Below are 21,075 nucleotides of genomic sequence, written 5' to 3' on the forward strand. Positions count from 1 at the left end.
CCACCTTACCTCACAGAAATTGGGACTTTGGGCAAGGTATCTTTCCTATTGAGGACAGCCCTAACTTAAGGCAATTAAAGGAAATACAGAGCAGTATAAACTTCCAATCTTCCCAATAGCCAAGGCCATGAGTGCTTTAATCCTGAGTGGGGGATGTGGGTGGTAAAAGTTTGAGCCTAGACTGGACAATTTAACAAGACTTTGTCTCAAAAATAAATAAATAAAAAGAAGGACTGGGGATAACTTAGTGTGAAAGCTGAGGTTCAGTCTCTAGCAACATATATAAAGAAAGGTGTGGAGGTGGAATGAGGAGGGTCAATGTATGTGTTTGGTGGATTTTAGGAGATAAATTGTAGTTCTGAATAACATTCCATGTTAATCCCTACAAATAATACATAAGAGATTATTGAGTAGTCATTTTGCAAAGAACTGGAAATCTTTTATTGTCAAGATCATCATGGTTCATGAAATGAATTCCCTACTTTATTAATAGAAGTATCAGACCGACTCTGAAACAATGTCACATCAATCCAGGAAATAATTAGCATGTAGTTCAAGACATTTGTTTTATTTTAGCACAGTGATCAATTCTGTGATCCAGGGTAAGGTAAGCATAAAGTAGGCATACAGTATTTCAAGATCATCCTCAAATAATGTGTTAATCTTCAAATATGTAATTCTGGGCCTGGGAGTACAGATCAGTAGTAGAACACTGCCTGGCATGCACCAGCCTCTGGTTTCAATCTCTAGTTCCACACACAAAAAAGTAATTTTTTTTTTTTTTTTTTTTGTGGAACTGGGCATTGAACTCAGGCCCTTGCACTTGCCAGGCTTATTCTACTGAGCCATTACAAAAAAGTAATTTATAAAACTCACTTGATATGTATGCTTGAAGTTTTCACCCTAGTAGTCCAACATTCTAAGTATGGAGAAGAGAATAACTGTTTATGATATTTGTTTTTTTCTTAATTTCTCAGTTACAATTAATGGAAAATATTGCTGTCCAAAGATATATTTCAACCACCGTTGCTTCTCAGGGCCATATCTTAACAAAGGAAGAATTGCTGAGCTCCCTCAATGTGTAGGACCTGGGAACTGTGTTCTCGTCCTCAGAGAGGTAAGGTTCTGGCCTCAAGCAGAAGAACTTGGAAATTTGATCATAGCAGGCTCCTAGACTTACTCATATGGGGAGCCACATGCCATATATGTGACAACTTTTGACTTCATCAGGTCACTAACCTTTCTCATGTGTGGTAGTCCCTTATCTTTGAGGAATATGTTCTAAAACAGTGGTGGTAAATCTATGCATAACACAGGTGCTTCAGTTGGCTGTTTGTTATCATTGAAAGCTGCAAAAGGTTCACTTTCACTATCCTTTTTTTTTTTTTTTTTTGTATTTTAGTACAGAGTCTACAGGGTCTCACTATGTCGATCAGACTCCTAGTGATCCACCTGTGTTCAGCCTCCCAAGAGCTGGGATTACAGAGGCGCACCACCACGCCCAGTCTCAATCACTATTCAGCATGTCCCAGGGGCAGGCCGGCATGGCAGGCCGGGGATTGGACCTGGGCCACTGTGTCTGATCTATTTAGCCAACCCTTATTGTTGTTTTTGGTATTGGAGATCAGGACCTTGTGCTTGCCAGTCAGGCACTTATGCTGCTGAGCTAACTCACTGGCACTATTCTAAGACTTTAATAATGTCTGAAAATGTGGGTAGTGCCAAAGTGCCAGAGAGGCACTGGGGTCCCATCATTCCTTCCAAGCATATGGCCCTAGTTAACCTCAGGATGACCCAGTAGGCTCGTCATCTCATCACCTCCGACGTCTACCATGCTAAAACCAAGCTTCCAATGCGTGAACTTTTGGGAGACACTTAAACCATACCAGCTGTGATCAAGTTTAATTTGCAAATGAGACACAGTAAGACATTAACAACAGTAATAAAACAACAATTATAACAACACAGTGTAATAAATGTTATATAAATATAATCTGTCTTTCAGAATGTCTTATTTTGTATTTGCCTTTCAGTTGTGATCATGTAAGATGATGCAGTTTATACAAATTGAGATGAGATCGTATGTCTCTGATGCAGCATTAGGCTGCTGTAAATGTTCCTTTTACAGAAGCACTACCATACTTACATATTTTATCTGATAACCCATACATCTGTAGACCAGCAGAGGAGTAGCATATACACCGTACACTGCACAAAGGGGTGATTCGCATCCGAGGCAGTGTGGCACAAGATTTCATCATGCTACTCTGCTCAGTGTGTAATTTAAAGTTTGTGAGTCATTTACTTCTTGAATTTTCCATTTACTGTTTTGACCATACATAACTGAAATGTAGTATGAAATCACAGATTACAGGGCCCTGCTGTACTGTGGAGTACATTGGGCAGGCAGTTATTCCTACTCCCTAGGTCCCATTTATGTAAGTAGTTCTTCACACAACCTCACTGTTAGATACATAGGAGAACTGTGTAAAGGTGAACTGTGAGTGAGGATGGTAGCACATGCCATAAATCCCAGCACTTAGGAGGCGGAGGCAGGAGGATCACTGTGAGTTTAAGCCCACATAATGAATTCAAGGCTAGCCTGCACTCCAAAGTGAGGCCCTGTCTCAAAAAGAGTAAACTTTGAGATTAATCTGCGATTTAGAGACTGCATGATATTAACTGAGATCCATGATAAAACTGTATGAATCTGCTGGACTTTCACGCTCCCAGCTAGTGTGCTGTACCATGGGGAACACTTGCAGAACCTTTTGGCCCTCAGGGTGGCAAGACAGGGCCTCATCAAGTCGGACTCCTTTAGCTACAAGAATGTTCAACTGTCTGCACAGTGTCAAAAACACATGGATGATGATTTTCGGTGTGCAGCATGGCTGGGAAAGCATTTGGAAGCAAGTGACAGAGTAAATTGAAATTTATGGCACTTCTTTTTTATTGACCATAATATTTTAAAGGTTGGTTATGCTTTATTTGCAACTATGGGTAACTGTCATATTTTTGGTAATACTGTTTTGTTGACATTTTTTAGTTAATAAGTAAGAATTTCCAAAATAGCCTTCCCATTATATGGGGTAAAGAAAATGCCATGGTTCTTTTTTTTTTTCCATAAAATCCACAAGGTTTTCTTAATTTTTTTTTAATTTTATTTTTTCTCTGTGAGGATAAAAACATTTAATGAGAAAAAAAATGTAGAAGAACACACATAAATGTCCCCTAAGGGTAACAGCAGATTTACATGCTTGGCCATTCATCAGTCCTCAGCCTCCATCATTTTTTTTAAAAAAAGATTTAAAATTTCTGAATTTAGTTCAACTTATAATACCGCATTTCCAAGAAAAATGAACCTTTTGCACAAGAAATTTAAATAAGATCATACCAAAATACACAAAAATGAAATTGTCCAAAACTTAAATATTCGCTATGGAAGAACAAAATTAAATAGCATCTTATTCCACATTAGAAAGAAAAAAAAAAGGACCAAGTGTCTAAGAAACTAGACTAATTAAAGGATTGAAAGAAAAGAACTGTCCTCTTTGAATTTTATACTTAGCAAACATACCTTTGAAAACTAAAAGTAAGATTTTCTAGTTATACAAACTTGAAATATTTTGATACCTCCAGACGTAGCATATAGGAAATAACAAAGAGCGTAATTCAAAAGAATGCCGTGGTTCTAATGGGCTGCTTTTGTGTTTGCATCAAAACTGAGTTTAGGTCCTCACTTTACTTATCAATGCGGCCTATAAGCCCAGCCGTGTTCTTCGGGAGCTCCAGCTGGACAAAGACTCCGTGTGGCATGGCTGTGGGGAAGTACTGAAAGCCAAGTGAGTAGATTCCTCTGCCATCTACTATTGTTTGTCTTTACTCAGTTGCATAATCACTTCTCTGGATAATAGAAAGCTTGTTCCCTGTGGCAGTGCTGCGTCAATGATTTGTGGCAAAGGAGTTAGGCTTGTTTTCTTTTTTAGTTTCCACTCTGTCCTGGGTCAATAAGTTTATAACATATGGTAAAAATGAATTATAAGGAAGACAAATTTAAAAGACAGAAATGAAAGAACATTTTTTATTAGATTCAAGAGACATAAAACTACTTTTCAAATTCTTATGAGAGTTTATAAACATTTACTTTTATTATCTGACCTGATTGTTTTCGTGGATGGAATGGATGGTATTTGGCAAATCATACTGTATCCTTGGGCCACACCATGAGAATCGCTGCCCAGGGTAAATAAAGACTTAATGAAAAATTCCTATTCTTTTTATGATAAGTAAAGTTACTAGTTGAAAACCGTCACCTAAGAATAGAAAACTAGAAACTTTACCAATTTAAGTAATAGCTTTTTGTTGTCATTGTTTATCAAATTTAAGTATGATACAGAATATTCTTATTGTTCTCAGAGTCAACAAACTCTGAACATAAGAGTATTTTAAGAAGCAAAAATATTTTTCAGGTTTATTAATATACTTGATTTTTCTCTGAGTAGTCACTTGCCCAATAAATTTGGCATCCAATGTCTTCCAATGGCAGATATAAAGGAAAGAGTTATCGGGCTACTGTTGAAATAGTGAAAACAGCAGATCGGGTGACTGAATTCTGCCGGCAGACCTGTATCAAACTGGAATGCTGTCCTAACCTGTTTGGTCCACGGATGGTTCTGGATACATGTTCTGAGAACTGCTCTGTACTTACAAAGACCAAATACAGTGAGTTTTGTTTTTTAAGTGTGTTAACTATAGAATCTTATACCTTATATCCTGAAAAAATATTTTTATTTTGCACACATTCAGATATAGCAGAAATACACCAACTTTCTATAAAAGGTTAGATAATAAATATGCTGCCAGTCCTATGATCTCTGTCACATGTTCTTTTTTGTTTTGTTGTAAACTCTTTAAAATGAAGAAACATTTTTAGCTATAGGACCATACTAAAAAATAGCCCATGGGCTAGATTTGGCTTATGGGTCCTCGTTTGCCAACTTTTATGACATGTGTATAAGTTAGCTGGTGCATCTAAGAGGTATATAGTTTATTCATACAGTCTGTTGTTTTATGTTCCTACTGTGTGCTGCCACTGTTGGCAGCCACAAGATACACAATAAAATCCCTGTCCTCCCTGAGTTCTTACTTAATGTGGGACAGAAATAATAAGCAAATGTAGAGACAAATCTAAGGTGGGGGATGGAGCAACATTAGGAGACAAAAAGAGATGAGAAGGCTGGGAACAGTGGCCAGGGAAGGCTTCTGAGTGGGAGCTACCTTGAATGAAATAAGGTGGGTTGTTGTGCCTGTGAGTTGAAGAGGGCCATGAGCTGTAGGCTTTGCATGAGCTTGCTCAGGGTCTGTGAAGGGCAGTAAAGAAGTCCTAGTGGTTGGGACGGTGTAAATAGCCAGAGAAGAGATAAGTACAGTCTCACTTGGAACTGTTGTCTCTTATTTGTCTTCTCCTTTGTGAAACTGGGGCATGAGTCACGTGGGATGAAATTCAAGTGTGGATTCTCATCAGGGTGTTGTCGCGCCCAAACAAAATTCTTATCCTATGTCCTTAAGTTCTGTAAACCCTGGTGTCACTTAGGAAAACTAACAGGGTAAAGGATTTTACTGTGTCAGATTTGAAAGATTCCTTTAAAAGATTTGTGACTTAAATTTTATAGTTCTTGCAGATCATTTCAGCGCCTTGTTTCAATGTGCATTCGTATCTCTCAGGTCTGTCTGTGGGTGTCTGGGACTATTTCTAACCAATTCCTCAATACAGCTGATGATGCCAATCCACATTTTGCAAGGCACGCTTTCTAATCAGAATGTGAATTCTAAACGCATGTAAAAGTCTAACCTCCTAGCAGTTTCTATTTGTATTTAGTGTATTTATTGTAAACTCCTTAAGGGCAGAGATTATTTTGGCTTATTATTATCAACTATTTGTTTAGGAAACTACAACTATTAGGAGCTAAGTAGAAAACACTATTCATGTAAATATATGAATATTATAGTAATAATAGAAAGACACTGGGAAGGTTTATAGACTTTATTATACTTTTTAAATATTTATTTCTGAACTTATCTTTCACAATGATAAATTGAAATTGCCCTAGGTTTTAAAAAAATCTAATTTTTTCTGATTAGTAATTTTGTGGTCTCCAATGAATTTGTATTCTTAGGAATTCCATTTGCAGAAATTTACATCAGAATTTGATATTACCTTAATATATAACCCAGAACTAGAATGTATTTCATTTTTGAATTATCTGTGTATTCTAAAATTTACATAAAAATGCAAAGAATCTAGAATGCTTAAAATATTCTTGGAAAAGAATAAAGTTGAAGGACTTTTGTTCTCTGCTCCCTGCTGCCTTCTTTTTTTTTTAATCATGAAGCTATAATAATCAAAAGAATTTAGTATTAATGTGTTCCCACTGGCTTGAACCACTGGTGGTGGTACGTGGTGGTTTGTGCCTGACTGTCCCATCAGGCAGCTTGTATAACCTGATGGGACAGTCACACGTATACCACTAGTTTCTTCCAGCTGCCCAGCAGCCAAACATACAAATTATGGCCTCTTGTGAATATGTTAGAGTAGTAAAAGCATTGGGACAAAGTAGAAGGTCCAGAATTAGATCCAAATTATTAGTAAGTGAATGTCTTAGTTACTTTTCCCATTGCTGAGACAAAATGCTCAATATCCAAAGTTAAGGGGGGAGAGGTTTATTTCATCTCCAAGTTTGTAGAGGCTTCTGCCCATGGTCAGCTCACTCCAGGGCAGGGTGGCATGGCAGAAGGACATCACAGAGGAGAAATAGTCAATGCAAGTAGGCAGGAAACAAAGAAGCAAGTGACAGCAAAGCAGCAGACAGCAGCAGCAAGTCTGCCTCTCCTTTTTATCTTATGCAGGCTACCAGCCTTTTGGTGGTGCCAGCCACACCCCAGGTGGGCCTTCCTTTATCTACCTCCTTAATTCCATAGTCCCACATTTAATCCCAGTATCACCCTAATCTAGCCACTTTAGAAACTTCCTATACATAACCGCATAAGGCTTTGTGGGGGGATATCTGGATACAAACCATAACATTGAATTAACATGAAAATTTAAAACTTCTTCCCTTTGAATAATAATACCAATTTTTAAAAAGAAAGACATAAGCCATAGTATTTGGAGAAATTATTCTTAATTTATAATCCAGTAAAGACTTTATAATATATTAAGAACTTCCCCCAACTCAATAATAAAAAGGGAAGTTTTAAGATGTGACAGAGATAATGGTTTTACACCATTTTGAATATGCTAAATATCTCTAAATTGTACATTTTAATATGGTTGATTGTATGCTATATGAGTTTCACCTAAATTAAAATAAAAAATAAGCAAAATGTTTTAGAATTAGTGTCATGGTTATAAAGCATAATTCACATACAAAAACCACTCAATTGTACACTTTAAACTGGTAAGCTTTATGTTATGTAAACTATGTTTCAATAAATTTTTTTTTTAAAGTACTGGAGTTCTAGTTCAGTGTTAGGTAGGAAGTTTGTCTAGCCCTATCTCAAACCCTAGCACAAGGAGAGACTGGGTTTTATCCCTAGCATCACAAAAAATAAAGAGAAAACAGTTTTAAATAATGAATAAAGGACCAGTAAGCACATGAAAATGTACAGAATCATTGATGATTGGGGGAATATAAAACTGCAGTAGATTTGCAGTAACATGGATGGAACTGGATAATGCTGGGATAAGTAAAGTCAGTCAGACATAGAAAGATGAGTACTACCTATTCTCACATGTAGAAGGTAAAGTTGAGCTTATAAACATAGAAAATAGAACAGTGATTATCAGAGTCTGGGAGGGTATGGGGGAGGGTGAGTGGAGAAAGGATTGTTAATGGGTACAGAAGTACAATTGGATAGGAGCAATTACTTCTAATGTTTTATATCACAGTAGTATAACTATTCATTGTATATTTCAAAATAGATACTAGAGAGGATTTGGAATATTCTCAACAAAAAAGAAATGGTAAGTGTTTGAGATGACAGTTTGAGTTGAATATAGACTTTTACCTGTATCTGATCATTACACATTGTATACATGTATTGGAATGTCACATTGAACACTATAAACATGTATAATTTTTATGTGCCAATTAACAGTAAAAATGTATTTTTAAAAAACTGGACAATAGCAACACAGTGAAAAATTACCACATCCATATACTAGACTGATTAAAATTAAAGAGACCAACATTACTAATAGTGGTTGGCACAGGTGTGGAACAACATAGATCTCATATATTGCGGGTGGGAGTATAAAATTACACATCCATTTTAGAAAGTTGGAAATTTCTTTAAAAGTTAATCATAGCCAGGCTTAGTGGTGCATGCGTGTAATCCCAGCACTGAGAAAGTTAAGACAAGAGGATCACTGCAAGTTCGAGGCCAGCCTGGGCTACAAAGTGAGTTCAAGGCTAGTCTGAACTACGTAGTGAAACCGTATCTCAAAAAGAAAAAAAAAAAAGTTAATCATACATCAACTCTATCATCTAGCAGTTCCATTATTAAGCACTTCTGCAAGACAGTGAAAACATACCCATTAAAAGTTTTAAATAAGAATATTCATTATAATTAAGTTAATATTAAAAATGAAATGATCTCAGTGCCTAACAGGAAAATAAATAAACTGGTATGTTCATATGATGGAATGCTAGTTGCTAACATAAAGGAATGAATTGCTTATATACCCAGCAGTATCGATGACTCAAAAACATGTTGTGTGAAAAAAGCCATTCACAAGAAAAAGTACCTACTGGATGACCCATAAATGGAAAATTAATCTACAGTGATGGAAATTTAGGATAGTGGTTGCTCTGGAAAGGAGCCCTAAGATCTCTTCTCTATTGATGGAGATGGAGATCCATTGGGGGAGGCTTATTCAGGTTTATGTATTGTCAGTACTAATCAAATTGTACACTTTTCTACTTATTCTACCATGTATGCCATTTAAACATCAAATACAGTATTCCTGTTGTTGTTGTTGTTGGGTTTTTTTGCTAGTAGAATTTCTTGCAGTTTTAAAGTACACAATAATGAAACTACTTCATTTATCTTTGTCATCCACATTTAGCACACTATTATGGAAAGAAGAAAAATAAAAGAATTGGGAGGCCACCTGGTGGGCATAGTAACTTAGCTTGTGCCCTGAAAAAAGCCAATAAGAGAAGAAAGAGGCGGAAAAATGTTTTTGTTCATAAGAAAAAACGCTCCTCTGCATCTGTTGACAATACTCCAGTGGGCTCACCTCAGGTATGAGATCTGTGATGCGTCTGTCATGTCTAGAAGCCAAGTGACCACTATTTTACAGTAAGGCACAGGAAGTATACCTGCAAGTCTCTCTGATTTAGTTCTCTGGCCAGTAGAAGATGGTTTTACAGCCCAGTAACTGATTTGTCCTGAACTTCGATGCCACTTACCTCCTTTTCCTCCAGGGAAGTGGGGCTGAAGAGGAAGATGATGTAGATGAAGGGGATGAAGATTCCCTCAGTGAAGGTAGCACCTCTGAGCAGCAGGATGAGCTACAGGAAGAGTCAGAAACATCAGAGAAAAAGTCATGCTCCTCCTCTCCTACCCAAAGTGAGATGTCCACCTCACTGCTCCCAGACAAACAGAGGAGAAAAAGAGAGCTGCGCACCTTGTCATTTTCTGATGATGAAAATAAACCTCCTTCACCAAAGGTACCATTTTTAAAAGTGTCTTGTCTCTCGTCCTCACTCCCTGTTATTTCCCTTTACAACCTAATGATGCTGGTATTCCATTTCTTTCAATATAAGCTTATGAAGAATTTCTAGGATTTCTCTTTAAAAAGATTCCAAAGGTAGTTAGGATATTGCTAGTTTTTGTTGTTTTTTTGGTTTGTTTTTGTTTTAATTTACTTACTTGTTTTGCAGTACTGGGGATTGAACTCAGAACCTTGCGCTTGCCAGGCAGGCGCTTATTCTAGTGAGCTAGTTCCCCAGCCCTGCTAGTTTATTTGTAGTCTGTCGTTTATTTTACAGAAAATATTTTTTCTTCTTGTCCTTTTTACTTTTTATTTTTTTAGTTTATTTTAAAGAGCATATAACAATAATTGATAAGATATTAGAAATGGTACACATTTAGATGAACAAGATGAGAGGTATTAAACTGGTTTTTGTATTGCACATTGCTGTCTTCAATCTAGGTGCTCAGATTACAGATATTAGCATATTCAGTTAGTCATAGTGAAAATCTTAAATGTTAAATACTATTTTTCTGAAAATGTTTTTGTAATATGTATGGTTTTATAAAACTTGTCCCTTTGCTTCTGGTTAAGTATCATGTTCAAAATATACACAAATACATTATATAAATAGACACACTCAAGGTTACAACTAAATTATTTCAAAACTGGGTTGCTTTTTAAAAATGTACTATGAGCAGGAGCAATAAAAGTTTTTTTTCACAGTAATTTGATTAGGTATTCTCCGTGGGACCATTCCATTCACTGTAGCACACTGCTACCAGAGGTGCAGCTGAAATATATAAGGAACAACTAGGAGACTTATCATTCTTGGGCTGGTGAGAGCTCAACGGGCTAAAGCACCCGTTTAGGAAAGCTTAGGCAAGCACAGGGATCCCTGCACCACTCGGGGCAGGCTGCGCTGGCCAGAGTCCAGGTATAGTGGTGCAAGCCTGCAAGCCTAGCGCTGCAGAGGCTGAAAGCAGGAGGATCACCACAGGTCCAAGCTACTTAGTGTGACCCTGCCACAACCAGATATATTAAAAATAAATAAATAAGTAAAATAAAAATAAAAGTTCTCTTTCTTGCTGGCATGGTGGCACATGCATGTAATCCTAGCACTCAGGAGGCTGAGGCAGGAGGATCACCAAAAGTTTAAGACCAGAATGGGCTACATGTGAGTTCAAGGCCAAATTGAACTGCATAGTGAGACCCTGTCTCAAACAAAAAATGAAAAAGATGTTTTTCTCTATTAAATTGTCTAAATTATTTGTACTGAAACTTTATGAGAACTCTTTCTTCGGTTTTGGGTTGTTTTTTTTTGTTGGGGTTTTTTTTTTTTTTTTTTTTTTTACTGCCTCAATTTTATTGCTTGTTATTGGATTGTTCAGGGTTTTATATCTTCTTGGTTTAGCTTTGTATTTTAGGGAAGAGTCTACAGGGTGTTCAGGGTCTCACTACTAGATCAGACTTGTAGTGATTCTCCTATTTATAGCCTCCAAGTGCTGGGATTACAGGTGCGTACCACCACGCCCAGTCCCCTCAGTGGTATTTTGAGTTGTTAAAAGTCAGTTGAAAATAAAATTTGTCCAACCAGGTGCGATGGCACATGCCAGTAAACTTAGCACTCGGGAAGCTGAAGGAGAGCGGCTCACTGTGAGTTTGAGGCCAGCCTGGGCTACACAGAGTTCAAGTCCAGCCTGGACTACATAGTGAGACTTTGTCTCAAAAAATAAATAAAATTTGTATTATAATTTTTCTCAAATATTATACTAATGTGTGTGGGCCTTTAACATCTTTCCTGGGAGAAATCATATCCTAAGTTCAGTTTAAATACTATCTTGTAGGATTATAAATTTAGAGGTTTTTTTTTTTTAGAAAGAATGCAGTATCGGGCTGGAGAGATGGCTCAGTGGTCTAAAGCACCTCTTAGAACAAGCTTGGCAGAGCATCAGGGACCGCGGTTCAATCCCCCAGCACCACATGCCAGCCAGCCCCGCCCCCTGGTGGGCTGAGCTGGCCACACACACACACACCACACACACTCTCTCTCTCTCTCTCTCTCTCTCTCTCTCTCTCAAATAAATAAAAAAAAAATTAAAAAAAAATTAAAAAAAAAAAAAAAAATTTTAACTTTAAAAAAAAAAAAAAAAAAGAATGCAGTATCTCTTACATCATTTGGTTTGGTTTTTTTGGGAATGAAGGAAATAAGGATTGAGGTTGCTGAAAGGCTTCATCTGGACAGTAACCCCCTGAAGTGGAGTGTGGCAGATGTTGTGCGGTTCATCAGATCTACTGACTGTGCTCCGCTAGCAAGAATATTCCTAGACCAGGTAATTGCAGATACCTGTAATCTAAAATAATAATGTCTTTTTAGCAAAGAGCTGTGTGTGTAATAGTCCACCATTTATTTACAACTTGCAGGAAAAATATTTTAATCCAAATGAACATTGGTTTAGGTCCTTTTTTAGAAGAGGAAAGTGATTTAAAAAATATTTATTAGACTTCATAGTTGAAACAGGTTATCATTGCATTCCCATTTTTTTCCAATAACTTGATTCTGTGCCCCAAAGTTTAGATAGTTCAAAAATCAAGCATGCTTTGCTTAACTATCCTCATCTTTTTGAAAATAATTTGCTTATTTTTACAAAACATTAGCATTTGTCATAAATCAGACTCTAAAGTGGTAACCAATTTTAAGGCAAATTAGGTGTGGTGATGCACACCTATAATCCCAGCGACTGGGAACCTGAGGCAAGAATATTTCTGTGAGTTCAAGTCCAGCCTGAACTGCATAGTGAAAACCTGTCTCAAAATGACAAAAAAAAAAAAAAAAATGAGGCAGGCTTGCTGAAATACAAACAGTAGTGGGTGGGGATTGCAGATCAGTGATGCGATGCCTGCCTTGCACGCACCGGGTTCTGGGTTTGATCTTCAGCACTGGGAAGAACAAAGTCAGTAGCCCTAAATAAATATTAAAGTTTGTTTGGTAATTGGGACAAGTTCAAATTGACCCTCATTGAAGATCTTAACTGGCTTTTTGTGAGTGTTATAAATAAAGCACTAAAGTTTATAGTTACTATTCTGTTTCAGACTTGCAAAGACCCTTCCGAAGATTTGGCCCACTTCCTCACTGAATTTTGCTGAGCAGAGGTTCTGAAGACTAGAATGTTGTTTTTTTTTTTTTTAATCCCTCCGGTACTGGGGATCAAACTCAGGACCCTGTGCTTGCCAGGCAGGCGCTTATTCTACTGAGCTATCTCCCCAGTCCTAGATTGTCATCTTATAAAAATTTATTATGAGCTCTAGAGGTTTGTTAGGGTGCAGGATTGCAGAGCCATCAAAAAGAAAATGTCTGACATTTATTTAAAGGGAAAAGGAAAGACTTTGGGACTGTGGGCCCTCAAGGACAGGGCCTTTGGTTTTGACAGACAAATGAATGGAGACAGTGGTGATCAAGTTGCCAGTCGTGTGCATGCCATACATAATTTGCATTTATCCCTTAACAGGAAATCGATGGTCAGGCCCTGTTGCTCCTTACCCTTCCCACCGTTCAAGAGTGCATGGACTTAAAATTGGGCCCTGCCATCAAGCTTTGCCATCACATAGAAAGGATCAAGTTTGCTTTCTATGAGCAGTTTGCCAACTGAGAAGGACAACCAAAGTGAGCTGGACCTTTGAAGCACAAATGCAGCAAATCCCTCACCCTGTTCTATAGGTGGAGCTGTATAGTCCTGGGGCTGTGGACCCTGTAGGTGTCGGCTTGCTCTCTTTGCACTTTCAGGGAAGGAGGACCCACACTGAGGAAGCAAAAATGGCACAAAGTGGCTCTCCTACCAGTGGAAATGTGGACAGCTCATACTCAGCAGGTTGCAGTTTTTAAAAAATAAAGGCTGTGAAGAAAAAGTCAAGAGAAAAATAAGCATTTCCAGTGGTGTGGACTGAAAACAAAGAGTAATCTAGGTGACTGGATAGCACCTTTTTAGTTTTCTTTTCATCCTGTTTCTTCCTACTGTAGACTGAACTTTGTTCTCTGCTTTCTTTTCTTTTCTTTTTTCTTTTTCTTTTTTTCTTTTTTTTTTTTTGTTGAAAGAGAGGACATAGCTTTGATAGCTTTAATTCAGCACTGATTTGCACCTGTGCCTAAGGCACATCAGTGCTTCTTGTTATTGTGTTTTTAAGTGTTTTAATTTTAAAATTAAAACAGTTCATTTTGGGGATAATTGTGTGGCTCCAAGGTTTTGAATGTATAGTCATACTTTGATCCATTTTAAAATCTGTTCTTAAGAGTTCCTTTGTTTACTACCTCTGTTGATAATTGAGCTTATGGCCATGAATTAGGTTTTTTGTATGATGCCATCTTTAAGCTAGTGAACACTTAAAACTATAACAGAAGTTGGAGGGGAAAAAAACACTGTTTTCTATCTACAGAACATTATGCAGGCACTTAAGCCAGTTCTTCAACAGACCTGACCTAAGAACTACTGTCATTGTTCTCCGTTGACTCAGCTCCCCTATCTATGTTAAGTAGCCTCGTGAAGATTGTTAGTATTTCAATTTGATTATTGTGCCCTTACTATTTCTCAGAGGACTTAAATAGCTTTTGTGTTTACTTTTCTCTAGAGTTGTCTGTCTACCTCTGTTTCATTTTTGAAGTCTTTACTTCTGGTGAAAATCAGTAGGTATTCTTTTGATCCAATATAAAGAAAGGCTCTGTTATCCTAGCACTCAAGAGGCTGAAGCAGGAGGATTGCCATGGATTCCAGGCCATCCTGGGCTAAATAGACAGATGCTGTTTTGAAAGAAACAAAGGAAAGAAAGAAAAATGAAAGAAAGGCCAGCAGAAAAGAAAGCACCCTCGTGCCTGGCCATTTCTCCTGCCTGTTAGGGGGTAACACGGAATGGAGCAATTTCCTCAGTAGCAGGACAAGATTGGGAAGTGATAAAGGAGTGTGGAAACCAAGCCCCTTGCCTGGCCACCTCTATGCTTTTCTTCAGTTAAACCTTTAAATTGAATATAGTCTAGAGTTTGAAGTTCCATTTGATAACTGTGTCTTTTTTGGTGTTTCTTTTAACTCAGCTCAAATTGACATGAAACTTCAGGCAAATTTTTACTTTTTATGATTTTATTGCCAGCTATTAGAAAATAATAGCACTTGTTAGTATTCTAGGCAAGAATGAAGACATGTACAAATTGCCTTCTTTATATGGTTTACTTTATTTATTTATTTATTTTTGCATTCTAGTCACCTGCAAATTTATAACCTAATCATTTCTTTTCAAGAATTAAAATGTTTTAAAACTGTAAACTTGGTAAATTCCAAACAACTATCCAAATATAAGGTAATGTTATTACAAATTTAAACTGCTGTTATTCTTTTCCTTTTCTTTCCTCAAACCTTGTTTTTATGGACATTGGCAGATAATCTGTAATCTGGATGCTTGCCTCACTGGGTAATTCGTAAACTGTAATTCATGACTCAAGCCCTCCAAATCAAATCATAAGGCATTAACTCTGCTTAGGTTAATATCAGATATCTGATAAGTTCAGAAGCTTTATTTGAGTAAAAGCATATTTGAACATATAGATCCAATTTTTAAAAATTCTATCGCTATGGAAGAAAAATAAGTGTGATGCTAGAGAGCAGTCAGCATCAAGCAGTGGAGTTGAGACAGTGATGTCTTGTTTAATAAAGTTTCCTGAGAGCTTAGCAAGTAAGGCACTGAGGCAAAAGAGGCTCCCTTGAGGAAGAGCAATGGACCACAAAACTTCTGCAATTAATGTTTAGGGTCTTACATTACTGTCTTGTTTAGGAAAATGACACATAAGGGGAGATTTGCCAAATGTAATGGTGTTGAATGTTATTTTGTCTCTCTTCCTGACTTCTTCAGAAACCAGCATTTAGAATCACTTCCCTTTATAGATGAGGTTGAAGTACATGGTGTCTAACTGGGACGGGGTCAGAGCATAACAAGCTGGTCTGTCTCTACCGTGCTTATTCAAGCAGTTTCCTTCTGGAGAAAGGCTGGCTTTAAACTGCACATGTGAGTGGGATTTCTCTTAATATTTCTGGTATTCATTTACTGGGACATAGTTTATTGGACAGTTGTATTATTTAAAAGCTATATTTACCCAGCCCCTTTTCCCAAATATTACATACTGAGAATAATTGGGAATTTGGCACAAGTCATTTTTTTTAAAGCACAAATTTTCAGTACTAGGGCTGGTGAGATAACTCCGCGAACTAAATGCCTGCTTAGGCAAGTGAAGGGACTAGGGTTCAATCCCTGGCACCACGTGTCGTGCTGGCCCCGCACCCGGGCACGCTGAGCCAGCCACTGAGACTGGGTGTGGTGGCACATGCCTATAATCCCAGCACTAGGGAGGCTAAAAACAGGATCACTATGAGTCTGAATTGCATAGTGAGACCCTGTACCAAATACATAAAAATAAACAAATTTTCAGTACTATTTACCTCATAGGCCTGCTGGGACTAGGAACAGTGATGGTTCATTTACTGTCATACAAAACATTTTAAACCTGGTAATAGCTTACTGTGTTGGAGTAAAATGCTTATGTGCTGTGTAAGTTCATATGTATATATATATTGTTTTTAGAGATCAGCTCTTTATGAGAGGTACATTGAAAGAATCTACATTTATCTGGATTTTACCTATAATTGGCTTCACAGATCTCCTGGTAATAGGTTTTTCATGATCCATTTTTACCCAGGATTAACAGGCTTAGAAACAGGTTAAGGGACTACATCATACTCCTAGACTTGAAAAGTTAGACAGTAGACTTTTACTGCTATGTTAGCATTCAAGGGAAACCTTTATTACACATGTAGATTTGCTCTGGGATTTTTACTATAGCTTGTGGGCTTCTGGAGACCATGTTATTTCCTTTGTGACCTCTTCATCCTTCTCATGTGAGCAGAATTTGAAATGGCTAATGCAAGGAATTGAGAAGGACTTTTAACCCCATCTTTAGTTTTTCTTTAGCAACACAGGTAGCTACTGGGACCTACAAAATAGATCCATAGGTCAAGGAAGGATATCTACCAGGCACTGGAAATGATGATATTGGTAAATACATACTGAATTATAATAGAGGACCACGAAGAAACAAGTTCATAATTTGACCTTTTTATGTCTTCTTTCCTGGAAGTGAAATCATTCTCACTGTGAGAGAAAGGGCATTGGATCAGAGTTTTTTGAGGACTTGAATACATTTTACTTGCTCTGTAGTATGAATTCAGTCACTAATGTAGTACCTGAATACAATTTGAATGCTCTAGGAGGCCGTAGTGGGGCAGCATTCAGAACTATTGCTTTTTTTCAAGACAACAACTCTTTTTAGGAGACACATAGAAAATCAGGTAATCTAGATGGGGACATTGTGAAAACCGTCACTGGCACATTTACTTGACACCTGTCACCAAAGACTTATTTGCTGGTTTGATCTATTACCATAGAAGCTCTGAAAGAGTTGTTAGCCTCAACAGTGAAGACAAAACTTGAGTTTTAACTCTGGTCACCTGTATTGGAGATGCTCTGTGTGTATGCATGCACATGATTTTGAAAGTGTAGGAGATATATTAGCATCATGGAGGAGGCATCACTAACACATATGAAGTATAAATCTTGGTACAGACCATATACTCCCTTTTTAAATTTCAGTGTCTTTGGTCCTGGGTCTGTAATAAGTAACCATGTGTCACAGGTATGCTGCTGGCTCAGAAATTGTTGGACAGAGAGCCACCTATAAAACTAAATAGAGGGCCAAGGAGGTAGCTCTGTGGCATAAGTGCCTGCCTGGCAAGAGCAAGGTCCTGAGTTCAATCCCTGGTACCAAACAAAACAAAACAAAAAACTAAAAAGAAACACTACTTTCCTCTCATAATCCCTCCTATACTTTATTCACTGTAAATGTTTTACTAGTGAATTTTGATGATTCCCTTGAATTAGAATGTGTATATTTTGGAAATGTGAACTGTGGACTTGGAGTTTTGGTGTAAGAGCTTTAAATTTGAAGCCCAGTCCAAATTGATCTGGTTTCAAGCCCACTTATTTGAGATGGTTGGTTCAGTACTTGTCCCAGACCACACTGGTGGCCTTGTTTCTAGGGGCAGCTTTTAGGGGTGAAGTGTGGAAGGTAGTGGGCATTACAGTGCAGTGCAGGTTTATTTTCCTGGATATCATGTTTGGTAAGTCAGATGTTCACAGGATCCAGCAAAACCAGGAGTGAAGAGTTGAGGGTACACAGAAGGAAACCTAACACTTCCCCCCTTTTGCTGACTGGCCTGTCCTGGTGCTGCGGCCTATCCCAAAGGACTGTAGAGAAAGGCTCTGGAAAGCCCAGAGCCTTGCTGGGCTGGCCATATCTCATCTCTACATCAGCAGTGAAGTGCAGACCTGAGCCCTAGGAGGCAAAGAATGAAATGGTGATATGGTGCCCTATTGCTGATGGGGATGGGTGTGCCGGTTCCCAGAATGTGTTGAAATTCAGGTCCAAGAGTTTCTTTACATCATTTGTTCACAAGCCTAGAGTGGCAGAATGGAGGCAGTGAAAGTGTTGAAAGGAAGATGGTAGGCTTTCAGGGCAAATCAAGTCGCAAAGCAGATGGCCAAGGGAGGTCGTAAAGCTCAGGCAGAGTTAAAGCTGGATAGTTCCTTAGCTCCTTCAGCAAGGATCTCTGAGGAAGGTAGTTTGAGTATTTCTTTTGAGATTTTAAGTGCTCATTTTTTTTTTCCTTTTCCTTCCTTTTTGGTTGAATATTCTCTAAAGACAATCAGAGGCCTGCCAGGGAAGGACTCCTGGCTGGTTCCAGCACTGTCCTTAGGCCTCTTTCTAATAGTAACTTGTTGGAACTGATGCACTTTGTTTAATGTATTTTGCCTTTCGTTCTTTATTTTTTTTTCCAAGCTGCTTGTTTGGAACAAAATGAAATGCTTATTACATTGTATCTTTCCTGCTTGCTGTTTTTTTCTCTTAGTTTCCAAGTTATGCATTGAAGATAAGATACCCTTAAGCAGAAATATGCACACGAATACCTATTAAAATAACTCCCATCATTTGATGGTATAACATCAAAGGATTAAAAACAAAACACACAAACTATTTTGGATGAGTATCTGTGTGTTTTCTTTATTTTTCACAAATAACTTTGTATAAACTTATAAATGTAATGTGACATTTAAGAGAACTTTTAACTTCATTTTGCAGATTTGACAGGAAGGCATTTTTGCCAGAGTATATTCTTCAAAACTCCAGGGGGGGCCTTAGAGAATCATTTCTGAATGGATGAGAAAATTCCTTTCTACTTTAATAAAATTAAAGAATTTCTTTCCCCTCCTGTCTCATCCTTTCCCCTCTGGATTCATATACTTTTTCCATTTCAGCTCAGGAAAGGTAGGAACAGCAGAATCCTCCACAGTGACCTTGCTCCTGACACTGGGGATTCTGCCCCTAAACTCTAAAGATGATTCCTGTTCTCCATGGGCCTTAAGGATTCCTCCACATCCGGATGTACAAACAGGGCCTTGTCTAGAACTTCATTTTTCAGCGCACTGTGCAATTTTCCTTGAGCTTTCTGTGTCTTCAAGCAATTCAGAGTCTCCTTATTCCTAATCACAGTCTCCTCTGCTCTAAGACGTGTCCTCTGCTTTGGTTCTCTCTGAATAAGTGCTGTTTGTTAACTGTTGAGCATCCTCGTAAGATCTCTCTTGGTCTTGAAAACAATTTTAATCTTCTCTTACCCATTTATTTTCTTAAACTGCTTTTCTGTATTTGCCAATGGTCAATATTTGTGGAGAGTTTTAAAATTTATAAATTAAACTTCAACTTAATTTAAAAAGCATTTTTGTTGTATGTTATCTCTGCCAGACATTGAGTTGGGTCCATGAATGAATAAAAACCAGTTTTTGTCTTCAGAAGGCTCACGCTCAGCTGTAGGAGGGAGAGACAGATGTATACAGATGTGTAACTTAGCACTCTGGATAGCTCCAGTAGACCACCACACCCAGGAAATGAGGAAGCACAGTGAAAAGGCGGCTCGGTGGGCCTTGAGGCATAAGCAGCAGCTGGCAGAGCAGAGCAAAGCTTCAATGCCATGTAAAGACACAGAGGTGCATTAAACTGGAGAACTGTGTTTGTTGTCTGGCTAAGCAGGTAAATATTCCTGTCAACTAAGAAACCATTTGGATACCATTTAATCCTCATATGATTAGAATTTCTTGAACCTATTTTATAGGGAAAAATTTCCCTAGATGTAGTATTTACTGTTCAACAAAGAAAGCCAGACTTGAGCTACTTGTACATTGACATACAGCAGGAAGGATAGGTGCTCAGGAACCAGAGGGGGCTATCCTCCCGGATGGAGTAAAAAAGAAACAGGTTCCAACGTGTCAGGTGGGAGGTAACACGTTCCCCAGGGCTTGAACCACCAGAGGGAACTGCCCTGTGCCGCCTGGTGGACAGTCCTGTGTACCATGGGTAGTTCAGAGTCCTCCTGGCAGCCAGACGTAGGAGTTAACAGTCACTGTCCTCAATATGTTAGTGTGTTGCAAGGGATGCTGAGACTGACAAATACCAATCATTTGCCTTTCCTTTATCAATCACATTCAACCTGAAGTTGTACCCCCAATGGAACGAAGTGAGGACATTTGTACATTGACTTTTCTATCTAAATTCAGTATATTTCTAAATGAAAGTATTAAATTCAAGTCACTATTTAAATTGTATGTGGGGGAGCCAGGCACGGGCACCCATCTATAGTGCCAGCTACTGTAGGCAGGATTGCTTGAGCTGAGTTTTGAGTTTAGTTTGCACAACAGCAACATCCCATCTCAAAAAAAGTTGATGGGGTCCGAATGAATGTGAGGCTCTGCTTAATGACTCGAATTCCTTGACTTTGGGCCAGGGAAGTAGAAGGCCACGGAATGTCTGAGTTGGAAAGAAGACACTTGGTGTAGTCTTGTTTTCCTCACCCACCTGCTCAAAACCCAGCTGCAGATCATTGTGGTCCTCTCCTGAAGAGGGTGGGATCCAAGCATATTTTAAATAAATTCACCAAGATATAAGGGATTTACCTTGCAGGAAAAAAGAACTCAGTCACGGACGTCCTCGCTACTGCCCTGCTGCCCTCTGGAGCTCAAGGTTCCCAGGCTCGGCTCGCAGTCCGATCCGGGATGCCCCGGCTCACCTGGTCAGCCTACTTGCACCCGGAGACACCGAGACCCTGCCTGCTCGCCTTGGCCTGAGTCCCGCCCCTCGGGGAGAGCAGGGCCCGCCCTCATGCCAGGCTGGGCCAATC

The 21,075-nt window shown here is 38.4% G+C and overlaps 1 protein-coding gene and 1 long non-coding RNA gene across 5 annotated transcripts in view; one reads left to right on the top strand and one right to left on the bottom strand.

The window, feature by feature from the left end:
- Sfmbt1 (Scm like with four mbt domains 1) overlaps positions 1–13,801 on the top strand; it is a 157,092-nt gene extending 143,291 nt beyond the window's left edge. For 2 of the 3 annotated variants that reach the window (XM_023715717.1, XM_023715718.1), the window contains exons 15-22: positions 978–1,117; positions 3,733–3,842; positions 4,547–4,722; positions 7,982–8,023; positions 9,128–9,306; positions 9,489–9,734; positions 11,962–12,090; positions 13,267–13,801. In XM_023715717.1, the coding sequence (XP_023571485.1) occupies positions 978–1,117; positions 3,733–3,842; positions 4,547–4,722; positions 7,982–8,023; positions 9,128–9,306; positions 9,489–9,734; positions 11,962–12,090; positions 13,267–13,407 (1,163 nt within the window). In that variant the 3' untranslated portion in view covers positions 13,408–13,801. The remainder of the gene's footprint in view (positions 1–977; positions 1,118–3,732; positions 3,843–4,546; positions 4,723–7,981; positions 8,024–9,127; positions 9,307–9,488; positions 9,735–11,961; positions 12,091–13,266) is intronic. The other variant, XM_004631688.2, reaches the window with a different exon arrangement.
- On the bottom strand, positions 3,846–21,005 carry LOC111816866. Of its 2 annotated transcripts, none has more exons than XR_002821187.1 (3): positions 20,852–21,005; positions 9,384–9,575; positions 3,846–3,999 (listed from the first exon to the last, which is right to left on the bottom strand). It is a non-coding gene; the product is annotated as an uncharacterized LOC111816866 (long non-coding RNA). The 2 variants fall into 2 exon arrangements; XR_002821188.1 differs by having other exon boundaries at positions 9,302–9,575.
- Positions 21,006–21,075: the final 70 nt, after the last annotated feature.

This window comes from Octodon degus, unplaced genomic scaffold (genome assembly GCF_000260255.1).
Source record: "Octodon degus isolate 3935 unplaced genomic scaffold, OctDeg1.0 scaffold00043, whole genome shotgun sequence".
Classification (NCBI taxonomy): Eukaryota; Metazoa; Chordata; class Mammalia; order Rodentia; family Octodontidae; genus Octodon; species Octodon degus.